The following is a 17,062-nucleotide window of genomic DNA, read 5'->3' on the forward strand; positions in this document are numbered from 1 at the left end:
TATGACAGGAGGATCACAGGTTGGAGGACAGCCTCAGCAATTTACAAGACCCTGTTTCAACATAAATAATAAGAGGTGGGGGTGTAGTTCAGAGGTAGAACCACTCGCACTTCAATCCCTAGTGCAAATGAACACTTGAATGTTCCACTGGATAGGCACTTGCTTAACTTTCTAACAAATTGATAGCATTTACTATCTCATGCTGCCTCATGTAATCTGGAGTGCCTGTCTGCTACTTCATTGTAGACACCAGCTCAGCTTGTCTGATCCCTACAATAGAACATACGTGTGTAGACAATGATAGGGATATCTAGTCAAGGACCTTTTAACCACACTGCTTTGTGATAAGTTCTTGATTTCATCCTCATTATCTTTGGTTTTTGTTGTTGTTTTGTGGGGTTTTTTCTTCAATACTATGGATTGAAGCCACAGGCATTCTACCTCTTGAGTTACACCTCCAGCCCTATTTTTTATTCTTTATTTTGAAACAGGGTCTTACTAAGTTGCAGAGTACAGTTTAAATTTTAGTTATAATCTACTATAATCATAAATACAATGAAATATGCTAATTTTATCAACCACTATTGATATAAAGATAATCTCTTCTTAAACTATTAAGCAACATTAAGGCTGTGTAAACCAAAATTACCCATATTCCTGCCCTCCTTAAACAACTTTTAGAATTATTCTATGTTTTCTTTTAGTATATGATTGGGAAATAAAGTTATTTTCTCATATTTCTACCTAGTTATAGACATTCATGGATAGATCTTTTTTTTAATTTTTGTGGTACTGGGGATTGAACCCAGGGACATTCTTCCTCTTATTGCCATATATTTAAGTGGTTTCCAAAATGTTTTATTCAAAATAACACTGTAATGAATCTCTCAATGTTCCTCTAGCTTTTCTTTCCAGAAGTAGGTTTGTTCAGTCCAAGGGTACAAATCTTATATTAATTGTTAGAAGTTATTTGACTAGCCCAGGGTCACACTGCTAAAAAGTGACAGAACTGGAATTAGAACCAAGCAGTCAGATGCCATGTTCTTAATTATGTTAGATACTGCTGACTTGAAAGACCTTCCCCCCCCAACTGCATATATTGCTCATCTAAATCATAGTATGTATAATATACATCAGTTCATCTGTCAAAATTATAGCATGGTCCGGGTATAGTGGCACACGCTCTTAATCCAGTACTTGGAAGGCTGAGACAGGAGGAACTCAAGTCTTTGGTTACTCTCAGCAATTTGTGAGGCCCTCCGCAATTTAGACACTGTTTCAAAATAAAAGAATAAAAAAAAATGTGCTGGGGTGGAGCTCAGAGATAGAATGCCCCTGAGTTCAATCCTCAGTATCACCAAAAAAAAAAATAAAATTATAGCATGTATTTGCTATATATCTGATACTACTAAAGACTCAAGAAAGAACAGGATGTAATAGTGCAGCCTTAGAGGACTATAAACTCAATGAAAGAAGGGAACAGATATGTAAGAAATCAACTATGATAGAATGAAATACATTGTATAAATATGATGCTAAGTAAGGACAAAAAAGAGAATGATCATCTTAACTGGGGGTGAGGAGCCTAGTGTGAAATGACATCTAATTAGGGTTGGTTTTGCTTAAATAGGCTTGGTCAATTCTGGGAAACCATTGGAGGGGACTTCAGATGTCAGAAGACCATAATGCTGTGTGAAGCCATAGGGGAAATATGCATGTAGAGAAAGTCTGAACAGATTTTATACAAACAGGACCTAGGCTAAAAGATGTTCCTTGGAAGTTATAGAGATTGAGAATTCAAGAGAGATTTACCTCCCAGGAAATACTTTTAAAGGAGATTGAGAAATGGGTGAGGCTTAGTGCCTAGAAATAGTTCCTAAATTGTAAAACCCTGGAGATGCTAGTCTGTCATTTCCCCTAGAGACATATTTACATTACAGAGGGTCAGAACTCAGTATCCTTTCTTAAGAACATTTGTTTACACTGCGGAGAGGTCTGCTATACAGATTGTGTTGTACAGCTTCCCTGATTATTATTTTCAGGGTTCCTTGCTATATTGCTTTGTTAATGCTATTGTCAAAAATTAACCACAGATATAATGACTTAAAACAATATAAAAATCTACTATCAGCTGAGAGTGGTGTTTCATACTTGTAGAACCTTGATCTTGAACCTTCCCATCTCCAAACTATGAAAAATAGGTGTTGGTAATGTTTATTAGCCAACCAGTTTGTTTGTGGTATTTTTGTTATAGCAGTTCAAGTAGACAAAGGCACTATATAATGTATATGCCTTGTTATTTCAAAAGCTAGCTGCTGACATTCAGGTACAGAATTTTTCCTAGACTTAAAGTTTAGTCTTATGCATTACTTGCTGTCTTTATATTAGTTGGCACCATTGTTTTTAAGTAAGTCTGTATACAAAGTAGATAGGACTGAACTTTCATTTCCCCTTTTCTTTTATTAGCAAGTACTATAAAGATATTTAAGTTTATTTTTCTTTGTATTATTGTTCTAGACTGAAGATATTTAAAACATTTAAGAATTAGTCATAACCCAGCATGGTGGTGCATACCTATAATCCTAGTACTTGGGAGGCTGAATCAGGATGATGCAGGTTTTAAACCAGCCTCAGCAATTTAGCAACTTAGTGAGACCCTGTTTTAAAAATAAAATAGGCCAGGCATGGTGGCACATGCCTCTAATTTCAGTACTTGGGAAGTTAAAACAGGAGGATTGCAGGTTTGAGACTAGCCTCAGCAAATTAGATCTCCACAACTTAAAGAGACCCTGTTTCAAAATAAAATAGAGAATCAAAAATAGTGCTGGAAATATAGCTCAGAGGTAGAATGTTCCTGGGTTCAATCCCCAGTACCACCAAAAAATAAATAAAATAAAAAATAAAATAGGCGCTTGATAATTTTCCTTTCACAATAACCAAATTATGGAACCAGCTTAGGTGTCTTTCAACAGATGAATGGATTACAAAACTGGTCTATGCACACAATGGAATATTACTCAGCCATAAAGGATAAAATTGTGTCATTTGCAGGGAAATGAATGACACTTAAGAATATTATGCTAAGTGCAATTAGCCAGTCTCAAAAAACGAATAGTTGTATGTTTTCTCTTATATATGGAAGCTAAAATAGAAATTGGGAAACGGGGTAACCTCAGAGAAACAGACACTAAATTACCAATGCCAATCTCAAAGAAATGTATGGGGAAGGGTAAGAGGACCTGGAGGAAAATGCTCCCAGAGTTATGTGCATGTGTATTCCTATCACTCTATACCTCAGTATGGTATATAATTGCAGTGTACCAATAAAAGTATAAAGTAGCCGGGCGTGGTGGCGCACGCTTGTAATCCCCGCGCTTGGGAGGCGGAGACAGGAGGATCGCGCTGGTTCGAAGCCAGCCTCGCTGGCTTAAGAGACCCTGTTTCCACATAAAAATGTTAAAAAATAGGTCTGGGAGTATAGCCCGTGGGAGTGTAGCCTGGAGGTAGAAGGGCTTCCAGGAACCCCAGTACCACCAAAAAAAAAAAAAAGTAAAATAGGAATGAGGGTCTACCTCGAAGGTGGAACATCTATGGGTTCAATTGCCAGCACACACACACACACACACACACACACACACACACACACACACACACATTCAATCGATCTTAACCCGAACACTTAAAAAATTACATTTTTACCTTTGAACTAGAACTTTTTTGTTAAATTTTTTCTTTTATGTGTATTTCCAGGTAAGGAAAAATGATTTTCATCCTTTCTCTCCACTTTAGGACTTTTCTTTTTGGTAGAGATGGAAATCCAAATAAACGGAATGTCCACAATGAAACATCTATGCATTTGTTGTGTATGGGACCTCAAATTATGATATCTGAAGGAGCCCTTCATCCACGCTTAGCACGTCCTGTAGAAGATGATTTCAAAAGAGCAGATTGTTTGCAGATGATTCTAAGATGGAAAGGAGCAAAACTTGACCAGGGCGAATATGAAAGAGCAGCTATTGATGCTGTTGATAACAAAAAAAACACACCCCTTCACTACGCTGCTGCCTCAGGGATGAAAGCCTGTGTAGAGGTAAAACTGTTTTCTTTTAATATTCTGCATAATAAAATTTGTGTCTTGGTAATATGTAATACGATTTGTTTTGCTTGTGTTAACAATATTTTTGTTGTTAACAGTATTTTAACTAACTGTTTTTGTCCCCTTTGTCATTGTAAAAGAATCAGGGTCCTTTCCAAATAAAATTTTCTTGTTGCTTTAACAAGAAAGATGTGGCTTTGTTGGAAATGTTTACCATTATTGGGAAAGCAGTGATCCTAATGATAATAAAAATATGTATATATGAAAATTTTAAATGTTTGGTTACTGTTGTTATAATTCATCACTGTACAAAAAATATGACTCTGCACAGTGGTGCACACATGTTTTCCCACTACTTAGGAGGCTAAGGTAAAAGGATCACAGGTTCAAGGCCAGTCTCAACAATTTAACAAAACCCTGAGGATGTAGCTCAGAGGTAGAATGGTCCTGGGTTCACTCCGCAGTGCCACACACACAAAAAAAAATACATAAAAAAAATAATAGGGGTGGGAGTATAACTCAGAGATAGAATGCCCTGGGTTCAATCCCCTGTGCCAAAAATATATCTATAGACAAATATGAATTATTTTATATAAATCCATTACAACCATGTGTATGATTTCTTTAGTAAATATAAAATGTCAATTCTTTTTTACTTCTAGAGTTCTTGTGATTTTATTTTTTGTTTACTGCTGTTATTAGTGATGCTTATTGATCTTTTAGAATGTTTTATATCAATAATTGTGTTTGTGTTACCTTTGCTCACTAGTGAGTGAGTGACAGTCATTAATTTGAGGCTTTTTTTTTTTTAGCAGTGCTTTAAATAGTGATTCAGTAGAAAAATGCTCTGAATTTTCAAGGGAGGACTAATAGTAGAATTTTTGAGAATTTATATATACCTTTCTGGATATTGTCTCTATGTTCATCTCTTGTGAAAGAATCCCTGCTTTGGAGATTTACCATTATTTATGGAACTGAATCATATTTCTCAAGTGGATTAGGGTAGAAAATGGATTAATTTTGATAATAGTAATAATGTTTTTAAAATGCTGCTTTCAAAGGCCGGGCATGGTGGTGCTCGCTTATAATTTCAGCATTCGGGAAGCGGAGACTAGAGGATTGCAGTTCGTGAACAGCCTCAGCTACTTAGCTAGGCCCTTTGCAACTCAGTGACACACTGTTTATAATTTTTTTAAGAAATTTATTTATTTATTTTTAATTTTTTTTATTGGTGCACTGTATTCATACATCATAATGGGATAATAAAAAAACTTTTGTAGATATACATGCACACATCGCCCAGTTAGCCCCTACCCAATCCCCACCCCATTCCCTCCCCATCCCTCCTTCCCATGCTTGGCTTAGTGATTGACATCTAGTATTATAGCAATTTATCCAAAATTAACAATGATAATCTCACATAACAGTTTCATTTGTCTGATACCAAGCATTTGATGACTTAAAGATAACATTTCAATATTTCTTTTTGCTTTCTTTCTTACCAGAGTATATTTTTTTCTTTTTTTTTAGGTGAAACTATCATACATTTATTTATTTATTTTTCAGAAAACAATCTATCTTAATATGGAGTATGGACTCTAGATACCCAAAATGATCTTGAAAAAGAACAAAGCTAGAAGATGTATATTTTCTGATTTCAAACCTTATAAAGCTACAATAATTGAAACAGTGTAGTACTGTTATAAAGGCAGATATATAAACCATTGGAGTTAAATAAAAGCCTAGAGATAAATTCTTCCATATATTGTCAAGTTATTTTTGACAAGGTTTCCACAAACATTTGGTGGAGGAAATAATAATCTTTTAACTAAATATTGTTGAGAAATAATAATTACATGAAAAAGAATAAAATTGGACCCTTAACTAACACCATATACAAATATTAACTCAAAATAGATAAAAGACCTAAATATAAATCTTAAGACTATAAACTTTTAGGAGAAAATCTGGGTCATAAAACCTCACAACATTGAAATTGGCAGTGATTTCTTGGATATGATTTCAATGGCACAGGCAACAGAAGAGTATACAAACTCCCTAAAAAATAAAAAAAAAGTATTGTATATCCAAAGACAATGTAGACAGTGTTAAAAGTTACTGATAGAATGGGATAAAATATTTCCAAATGCTATATCTGAAGGTATATTAATATTCAAATAGAAATCCTAAAAATTAGCAACAATAAAAGCAAACAATACAATTTAGAAATAGGTAAAAGACTAACATAAATAATGAATCTCCAAAGATAACCAATCTTAGTTGTCTGTTGAGTGGAAAATCTTGTTTCTCTGGTTCTGGTGTGTGTTACCTATTTCTTCTTTGTAGTTAATCTCTTTGAATATTTTCTCTAGCGCTGGTTTTGAAGACATAAATTCCTTCAGTTTCTGTTTGTCATGGAAGCTTCTTATTTCCCCATCTAATTTGATAGAAAGTTTTGCTGGGTAGGAAATTTTTGGCTGGAAGTTGTTTTCTTTCAGAGTTTGGAATATGTTACTCCAAGCCCTTCTGGCTCTCATAACTTGGTTTGGGAAGTCTGGAGTGATTCTAATTGGCTTGCCTCTGAATGTCAGTTGGCCCTTTGTTTTTGTTGCCTTTAAGATTCTCTGCTTGGCTTCCACATTGGTCATTTTGACAATTATGTGGCGTGGGGATCCTCTTCTCTAATCCTCTCTAATGGGAGTTCTATAAGTTTCCTGGACCTGTGTATCGACCTCTTGCTCTATGTTTGGAAAATTTTCTGCTATTACTTCCTTGAAGAGATTGTTGATCCCTTTGGTTTCACCTTCTTTTCCCTCCTCTATTCCAATTATTCTTAGGTTAGCTCTCTTAAAATGGGCCCATATTTCTTCAATGTCAGATTCCTGCTGTCGGATATTTTTTTCTAAATTAGAATCTATGCGTTCATTTTTGGAGTGACCATCTTCTAGGAGTGAGATTCTATTCTCCATGTGGTCTAATCAGTTGTTTTTACTTTGAATTGAGGCCTTTACTTTACTGATTGCATCCTTTATCTCTTTTTGGCTCTCTCTGAATTCTTTTCGAAACACCTCTATTATTTCTATAGTTATTTTCCTGATTCGATCTTCTAGAAATCTCTGAATTTCTGTTTTATCGGGTTCTGATGTTGTGGGGTTGTGGGCATTCATTGCTCCATTTTTATTCCTCTTTCCCATGATTTCGGAAGTTTGTGCCTTCTCTGGGTTCTTCTCTGGGTCACTATGACTTCACTTAGGGTGCTCTGGATCTCGAGTCTGTGGTATCTCAGACACCACTACTCCTTTACTGGGTTGTATCGCAAAATCTCAGACCCAGGGCGTCAATCAAGGCTGCTTTAGACCATGGGGGGGTGCCAGGTTGGGTGTTCTCCTGCGGGGAGTTGTGACTATGGTGTGATATCTCTGCCACCGCCACTCCCCTGCTGGGTCAAATCCCTGGGAGTGCAGTACTGGGATTTCTCCTCTAGGGGCCGCAATTTGACTCACTGTTGTTGAGTGCGCTGATGGAACTGTAGTGGACTCTGGTGAATTCGCTGCTTCCTCCGCCGCAGGTGGCAATATGGCACCACTGCCACGCCCTTGGCTGTGAGGCTGGAGTATTTCTTCTCTGTTTTTGAGCTCCACTCTGAGTTCCTGCAGGGTTTGCTGAGCCCAGCCCCTGGGAGCTTTAGACGCTCCCTGCACTGAAAAATCTGCCGAGTTCCGCCCGGCTGTTACGCAGCGTCTCACCTCGGCTCGCTGTCTGCTGCTCCTCTCTGAAGCCTGGTGGGCTGTTGAGTGCGTTGGTCTGGTGCCATCTGGTGAGTTCGCTGCTGCTGTTGGCAGTATGGTGCTGATGCCGTGTCCTCGGCCGTGAGGCTGGCCTATCTCCTCTCTGGCTCTGAGCTCCGTTCTGAGTCCCCCTCCTCTCTGGGGCCTGGTGCTGCAAGGGAAGATGGCACCCGTGCCACTCCGCGCCGAGGCTCCAGTCGCAGCACTGCAGTCTCACTGTTTATAAATTTTAAAAAATGTTTTAAAAGACTATAAAAAAATAGCCCCAAGGGTATAACTCAGAGGTAGAATGGCCCTAGATTCCATCCTTAGTACCAAAAAAAAAAAAAAAAAAAAAAATGCTGCTTTGCTTCCAAAATTTGCCAATAAACATTGCTTTAGTATTTGTTGACTTTGAATCATATTGACAATGATGTGCTTGTTATGAATAATTGAATAATTGTGGTGCTTTTACTATTATTTTTTGTTCAGTGTGGTAAATTAGTACCCGGCTTATTCTGTATACTCTGGAAGATGGACGATTTGATTTGTATGTAAGTGTGAGTGTATATGTGTGCATATACTGTTTGATCTATCAGCATATCACTGTACATAAGTCATACCATTTAATGACTTTTTAATTGGTGTGTTGTAATTATATATCATACTGAGGCTTTGGGTGACAAAAACATACATACCCACAGCATTTTGTGTGTTTCCCTTTGTGTTCCTTTTCACTCCCCCTTTTCCCATAGATAATATTTACATTGATACAGATAAATTTGTGTATGAACAAAGAATTATTTAAATTTTTTAATAAGCAGCATTTAATTACTTTACATTTTTCTATATTCAAAAGATTTCCTGACTTAATATAAAACATTCCAATTAGAGCTTTATGAATACTTTATATTTATTCTAGTATTCATCAACAAATTTAGCATATATTTTACCCATATGAAGCTAATCTTTAATCTCTGTGTTTTGACTATAGTCTTGCCCAGCCTTAAGCTCTTAATGACTTCTGATTGTGTTTACTATTATTTAAACTATAATAGAGTTTCCCAGGGATGCATATATTATAACTCATTCCCAGAGACCTTATTGTATTTCCCTAGTACATGTGCATAAAAAAATACGTTTTAATATATAGCCTCCTGTATTAGTGTAGTACTTAGAATATTAATTTGCATTTTTCTTCTGATGATGTCTTGCTACATTGATGAACATAAAAAGCTTAGACTTCTCAAAACTTACTATCATGAGTAATTTGAATATTTTTTTCTAAATTTATTTCTCTACATTATTGCTTATGGTCTATGGTCATAAAAATAATACCAATAATAATTAACAGTTGTATAATAGTTTTTAATTTCATAGTGTTCTTTAGTACCAAGCATGATATAAAAGTTTGAGTTGAGTGACAGAGTGTCACCAGATATTTATGTATTTATGTCGTACTGGAGATTGACTCTGAGCTACACTCTTAGCTTTAATTTATTTTTATTTTGAGATAGGGTCTCACTAGGTAGCTGAGAGTCTCACTACTTATTGAGACTGCTCTCAAACCTGCAATCTTTAGCTAGGCATGGTTCCATCCTCAGTACTGCAAACAGAAAGAAAAATACATCTTCTGTAATTATTGAAAATGTTTTTCTTTAAGGATAGAACGGATGAAATCATCATTTGATAATTTCATATTTACATTTAATAATTGAAATAGTTTCCTGTGGCTCATTATCTTGAACCAAAGAAATGAAATTTAAAACCCCCTTTTCTTCCTATAATAGTTGTGTTCCATAATATACACACACACACAAACACACACACACACACACACACACACAATAAAATTAAAGGCCCTTAATTGTAGACTTCTTCTGGAAACCTTCAGTTGTGAAGGTATAACTGGATGTGTACACAGTTGCATTGATATCTATGTCTGTGATGCCTACCCTCTGAAATTTCAAATACATTACTGCTGCCTAGTTGACTTCTTCATATAAATATTCCAACAGACTCTCAAATTCAGCACTTTTTGAACTGCTCAATCTTCTTTTATAACACTAGTTTTTCCTCCTGCCTCTCTTATTTCTCTTAATGGCAAACATAACCAGTCTTTTTTAAAAATTACTTTATTGGTGCATTGGAATTGTACATCATAGTGAGGTTCAATGTGTTAAAAATATACATACTAGGCCAGGTGTGGTGGCTCACGCTTGTAATCCCAGCATTTGGGAGGCGGAGACCAGAGGATCGCAGTTCGCGGACAGCCTCAGCTACTTAGTGAGACTCTTTGCAATTCAGTGAAACCCTGTTTCAAAAATAAAAAAAGACTAAAAAAATAGGGCTGGGGGTGTATCTCAGAAGTAGAATGCCCCTGGGTTCCATCCCTGGTACCGCAAAAGAAAAAAAAATACATACACATAACTCTTTGTATATGTCCCTGCACATCCTACCCTTCTCCCCACCCCATACAAGTTAGTGAGATGGGTAGTAATACCTTCACATATTACCATAGTATTATTTGAACTACTTCCTTTTGTAGGCCTCCCTCTTCTTCACCCTAACTCTCACCCATAACCCCTTCAACTACTCTATAGATCTCTCTGCATTATCTCAAGTCCCTTATGTTTCCCCTTTTTCTCTCCCAGTGATGAAAGAAAACATACCACCTTTGACTTTCTGAGACTGACTTATTTCACTTAGCTTAAAAATCTCTAGTTCTATCCACTTTACTGCAAATGACATAATTTTGTGCTTTTTTATGACTAGAATTCCATTATGTGTATATACCACATTTTCTTTATCAATTTATGTTTACTGATACCTGAGTTGGTTTTATGAATTGTGCTGGTATAAATATGGATATGCATGCATCACAATAGTATTCTGACATTAATTCTTTAGGAAAGATAGCAAGGAATGGTAAGTTGGGTCATATGGTGGTTCTAGTCCTCGTTTTTTGAGGAATCTTTTCAACTGATTTTCATAATGGTAGTAGTAATTTACAATTCCACCAACAATGTATTAGGGTTCCTATTCCTTACATCCTCTCCAGGATTTGATTTTGTTTGTATTTTTTGTTTGTTTCTTTTGGTACTGGGGATTGAACGCAGGGGCATTCTACCTCCAAGTTATACTCCCAGCCTTATTTTTATATTATATTTGGAAACAGGGTCTCACTAAAGTTGCTGAGGGTGGCCTTGAACCTATGATTCTCCTTTCTCAGCCTCCCAAGTACTGGGATTACAGGAATGCACCACCATGCCCAACTTTCTATTCCTGATCATTGCCATTCTGAATACGAGAATGGTAGAATCTCAGTGTAGTTTTGCTTTGCATTTCCCCGATTACTGGTGATGCTTAATGTTTTTCATTTCTTTATTGCACAATTATATTGCTTATTTTGACAACTGTTTATTCAGTTCTGTTGCCCATTATTGGGTTGTTGTTTTTTTTAGTGTTAAGTTTTTCAGGCTCTTTATATATTCTAGATATTAGTCCTCTATCAGGGGAGTAGCTGGGAAAGATTTTCTCCCATTCTGTAGGCTCTTTTTAGACCCTTGATTTTGTCCTTTGTACACAGAAGCTTTTTAATTTGAGGCCATTCCATTTACTGATTCTTGGCTTTATCTCTTGAGCTTTGGGAATCTTATTAAGAAAGTTTCTACTGGTGCTTATATGTTTGGAGAATTGGTCCTATGATTTCTTCTAATGATTTCACAGTTTGGGTCTGATTTCTGGGTCTTTGTCCATGTTGAGTTGACTTCTGTGTAGGTGAGAGTGAAAGAACTAGTTTCAGTCTTCTACGTATGGATATCCAGTTTTTCCAGCACCGTTTCTTGAAAAGGCTGTCTTTCCCCAGCATATGTTTTTGGCACTTTGTTGAAAATCAACTGGCTGAGTGTGCTGATTTATGTCTGTATCATCTATTCCATTGATCTGTGTGTGTGTTTTTATGACAATAACATGCTGTTCTTGTTACTCTAGCTCTGTAGTATAATTTGAAATCAGGTGTTTTGATACCTGTAGCATAGTTCTTTTTGTGTGTGTATGTGTGGTACTAGGGATGGAACTCAGGGGCTTTTCTACTCTAGGCTATACTCCCAGACCTATTTTATACTTCATTTGGAAACAGGGTCTCACTGAGTTGCTGAGAGCCTCACTAAGTAGCTCAGGCTGGCTTCGGACCTGCGCAATCCTCCTGTCTCAGCCTCCCAAGCGCTGGGATTACAGGTGTGTGTCATTATGCCCGGCTTTAGCATAGTTCTTACTGCTCAGAATTGCTTTGGCTATTCCAGATCTTTTGTTTTTCCATGTGAATTTTAGGACTGGTTTTTCTAGTTCTGTGAAGAATGTTATTGGTATTTTGATAGGGATTGCACTGAATCTGTAGATTGTTTTTGGTAGTATGGCCATTTTGAGGATGCTTATCTGTCTGCCAGGAATCTGGGGATGGGAGAGATTTCTTTCCATCTTCTAAGGTCTTCTTCAGTTTTTTTCTTTTTTTCCTTCAGTGTTATATAATTCTCACTGTAGAGGTTTTTTACCCAAGTTGTTTTCAACATCTAAATTTTTATTAATGTGAGATTTATAAACAAGCATTCATACCAGTAGGAGAGATGAGGTTGGGAGGGAAGGGCAGGTAGGGCGATACTTAAATAATTTATTGTTTTAGAGACATTTATGAATGAAATTGTTTTTCCCACTGTTTTTTCAGTGGATTCATGGATAATATATATAGAAAAGCTATTGAATTTTATAAGTTGACTTAGTATCCAGATTCTTTGTTGAATTTGTTTTCAGTTCCAGAATTCTTCTGCAGATGGCAAAAAAACCCTCCCATCCCACATAACCATCTTCCATTCCACATAACCAGTCTTGATATCTAGCCTTTCTTTTACTGTTTCTCTCCCTCTCCCTCCCTCCCCCTCTCTCTCCCTCCCTCCCTCCCTTTCTCTCTCCCTCTTTCCCTCCCTCTCCCTATCTATCTATCTATCTATCTGTCTATCAGGAATGGAACCCAGGGGCTTTCTACCTCTAGGCTATACTCCCAGACCTATTTTATACTTCATTTGGGAACAGGGTCTCACTAAGTACCTGAGGCTGGCTTCAAACCTGTGCAATCCTCCTGTCTCAGCCTCCCAAGTGCTGGGATTACAAGCATGAGCCACCATCCCCAGCTTTTTTCTTTGTTTCTCTCCCTCTCTCCCTTTCTCTCTCTCTCTCTTCCTCTCATCAAACCAATAACACTCTTTTTAGTCAGCCTCCCCTTTTAATCTCTATGCCCATTCTCTAATACCAACATAAAGATGTTTATTCTTCACATTTTAGAACTTCTTGAACAGGAAATGCTGAAATTTCACATGTACAAATTATTCAAAATTATTTATTGGATGAAATAATACAAAGAATAGTATACTAGTAATCTTAAATTGTTTGAAAATTGGAAATGCTTGCTTTATAAACATTTATTAAGGGTAAATGATAGAGTCCCTCTAGTGCTGATTTTTTCATATAGCAAAGATGTATTTAGGAATAAGAAACTTTTTTCTGTGGAAGCCTAGATAGTAAACATTTCAGGCAACTCTGCTATTGTAACCAGAAAACAGCCACAGACAATACATAAACAAAGTGTGTCAATGTTTCTTTTTTTCTTCTTTTCTTTCTTTCTTTCTTTTTTTTTTTTTTTTTTTTTTTTTTGATGGTACTGGGGTTCCTGGAAACCCTTCTACCTCCAGGCTACACTCCCAGACCTATTTTTATACTTCTTTAAATTGGGAAACGGGGTCTTTTAAGCCATCATGTCTGGCTTCGAACCTGGGCGATCCTCCTGTCTTGGCCTCCCAAGCGCGAAGATTACAAGCATACACCACCATGCCCGGCGGCAATGTTTCATTAACCATTTATAAACACTGCCATTTGAAATTCTTTGAATTATAAGGAAAATAAAATATTTATTTGATTTTTTACCATTTAAAAATTTCAAAGCTAACCGTGCCTGGTGGCGCACACTTATAATCCCCATGCTTGGAAGATGGAGACAGGAGGATCGTGCAGGTTCGAAGCCAGTCTTGCTGCCTTAAGAGACCCTGTTTCCAAATAAAAATATCAAAGTTAATCACCAAACAAGCATGGGATCAAAGGAGGGGGAGGGAATGGGATGGGGACTGGATGAGGGCTAATTGGATGATGTGTGCTTGTATATCCTCTCAAGTCTTGTATTCCAATGTGATGTATGATTACAATGCACCAATAAAAATAAATAAAAAATAATAATAATTTGTACCCCCCAAAATATTTCTAATTCATGAACTATGCAGAAACAGGCAGCAGTGGATTTGGCTCATGAGCATTAGATTGTGATAGACCCCAGAACAATGCACAAAACTAGGAAAGCAAAGCAAAAGTGGCTCCACACTTCAAAAGCTTTGCTTTTTCTTTTGTGTGTGTGTGTGTGTGTGTGTGTGTGTGTGTGTGTGTGTGTGTGTGTGGTACTGGGGATGGAATCCAGGGGCCTTCTGCCTCCGGGCTACACTCCTAAGCCTATTTTTATATTTTATTTGGAAACTGGGTCTCTTAAGCCAGCTAAGGCTGGCTCCAAACCTGTGTGATCCTCCTGTCTCAGCCTCCCAAGCACAGGCATTACAAGCGTGCGCCACCACGCCCGCTCACAAGCTTATTTTTAACATTTAAAATAGCCAGGTAGAGAGGCACACACCTGTAATCCCAGCTACTCCAGAGGCTGAGTCAGGAGGATCACAAATTCCAGGCTAACCTGGGTAGCTCAGCAAAACCCTGTTTCAAAATAAAAAGAACTGGGAATATAATTCAGAGGTAGAGCACTTTCTTGTTGGCATGGTTGAAGCCGTGGGTCCATTCCCCAGCACAGCTAGCAAATACATACAAGGCTTGTATGATTTAATTATACCAAGAACTTAAAAAGATACTAGGTAGAGCCAGGCATGATGGTACATGCTTGTAATCCCAGTACTTGGAAGGCTGAGACAGCCGAATTGCAGGTTCATAGCCAGCCTCAGCAACGTTGTGAGGCCCTCTGCAATTTAGTGAGACCCTGTTTCAAAATAAAAAATAAAATAGAACTGGGAGTGTATATCAGAAGTAGAACCCTTCTGGATTCAATATCCACTAGCGTGCGCACGCGCGCGCACGCACACACACACACACACACACACACACACACACCTACTTATAGGTACCCACCACACAAAATAAAACTTCATTAAAATTATAAAATGAAGAGTCGGGTGGGGTGGTGCACGCTTGTAATTTCAGCAGTTGGGAGGCTGAGACAGAACAGCCTCAGCTACTTAGTGAGGCCCTGTTTCAAGATAAAGAATAAAAAATAGGGCAGGGAGGGTGTAGCTCGGAGGTCAAATGCCCCTCGGTTCCAGCCTCAGACCCACCAAAAAAATTATAAAATGAGAATTTAATATAAATGACACTTTGGCAGCTATCAGCATTTCACTCTCCATTGGAAACCCATAAAAACCATTCACAGATTAGACTGAAGAGTTTATGTGATTATTTATTTTCAGCACCTTGAGTTTTTTTTGTTGTTGTTGTTGTTGTTATTTGTTTTATTTTGTGGTACTGGGGATTGGAACCCAGGGCATTCTGTGCCAATAATCTGATATTGTACAGAATAAGATGAAACAGTCAGCTAGGTGTTCTGTAGACAGGGTTACATGGATGGCGTCCATGTCTTTTGCTCTTTTTAGGCTCTGGGCTAGTAGTCTCCCTAATCATGTTCATTGGACCCTGTCTCATCAACTGTCTGACTAGGTATATAAAAAAACACATACAGGCAATAAAATTAATGGTACCCCAAATTCAGTATAATAATCTGGCCATCATGGAAGACCAAAATACGGTATAAACCAAAGATTTGTTTTGTGTGAAACAAAATCCAGCGGGGAATGTAATAGCAAAAGTAAAAAGGAGGCAAACTGGAAAGAAAGAAGAAAAAATATAGTTTGAAAATTTAGAAACTTCATTATCTTCACCCTGAAAGTTCTGCTTTTTCTTTGAGAAAAGCCCCTAATAGGTCACACTTTTAATCACAATAGCCCATAAGGCCTGTTCCTTCCTAGGCAGTAGTACTCAATAGGCCCCATACTTACAAAATCATAATGGCCTGTCTCCCCACCTGAAATTCCTATGATTTGTGGTAAACAAAGGATCTCTTCCAAAGGTCTTACCTTAGGTTGAGCCCAGGCATCACTCAGTACCTGACCAAAACAGCACAGTTTCTGCTTCTGTAAACCTGCTTGTTTGTTTTAGCATAATAGATGGATTACATGCTCGTGATTTTCTCACTTATAAATCCCTACTCCTGGCGAGTCCACCCGCCCCTCCAGTCAGATTTCTAGACTAAGGGTACCACTGCTGGCCAGCTAATAAAGGCTTCAACTGGCACATAAAAAAAAAAAAAAAAAGGATGGATATTTAGGTCTTGCATTATCCAAATGAAATAGTAGTAGGCAGGTGTGTTAATTAGCTTTTAATTGTTGTGACCAAAATACTTCTTAATTTTGGCTCACAGTTTGAGAAGTCAGCTCATGGTTGGCTGGCTCCTAGGCAGAAACATCAAGGCAGCAGAGTGGCAGGTGAAAGCTGCTCATAGCAGCAGGAAAGGATTGGGGAACCAGGGACATACACAGTCCCCAAGGCCTTGCCCCAGTGACCCACTTCTTCCAGTCATGCCTGCCTCTGAACCTAGATGCATTGGTGGCCAGGCTTCCAACACATGGACTTTTCAGGAGACATTTTAGGTCCAAACTATGACAGCAAACTATTGAAAATGAGGACTTAATGTTTGAGAATAAAGAATATAGACCAGAGCTATATGTGGTGACTCATACCTGGAATCCCAGTACTTGGAAAACAGACAGGAGCATTACAGATGCAATGCTTGTCTCAGCAACTTAGATCCTCAGCATGGAATGAGACCCTGTTTAAAATAAAAAATAAAATAGGGGTAGGGGGTCTAAAACCTCAGAGATGAATATCTCTGGGTTCAATCCCACTACCAAAAAAAGAAAAGAGAAAACAGATTTGGAATTGTCACTAACAGAGTTGACAACTAAAAGCATAATAATGTTATACATTACTTGAATTCCTCAGTAAAAACTTGGTCCATCTAGTGTAGAAATCCAGTTCTTCTGCTTTCTAG

General features: G+C 37.6%; 1 protein-coding gene across 2 annotated transcripts in view; it reads left to right on the forward strand.

Moving 5' to 3' along the window:
* Positions 1-17,062, forward strand: part of ANKIB1 (ankyrin repeat and IBR domain containing 1) — a gene marked incomplete at both ends in the record, with an annotated part of 149,718 nt that overhangs the window by 53,682 nt on the left and 78,974 nt on the right. For both annotated transcript variants that reach the window (XM_080701377.1, XM_080701378.1), the window contains one exon: positions 3,790-4,090. In XM_080701377.1, the coding sequence (XP_080557503.1) occupies positions 3,790-4,090 (301 nt within the window). The remainder of the gene's footprint in view (positions 1-3,789; positions 4,091-17,062) is intronic.

Source organism: Muscardinus avellanarius (genome assembly GCF_963383645.1).
Source record: "Muscardinus avellanarius genome assembly, chromosome: 9".
Classification (NCBI taxonomy): Eukaryota; Metazoa; Chordata; class Mammalia; order Rodentia; family Gliridae; genus Muscardinus; species Muscardinus avellanarius.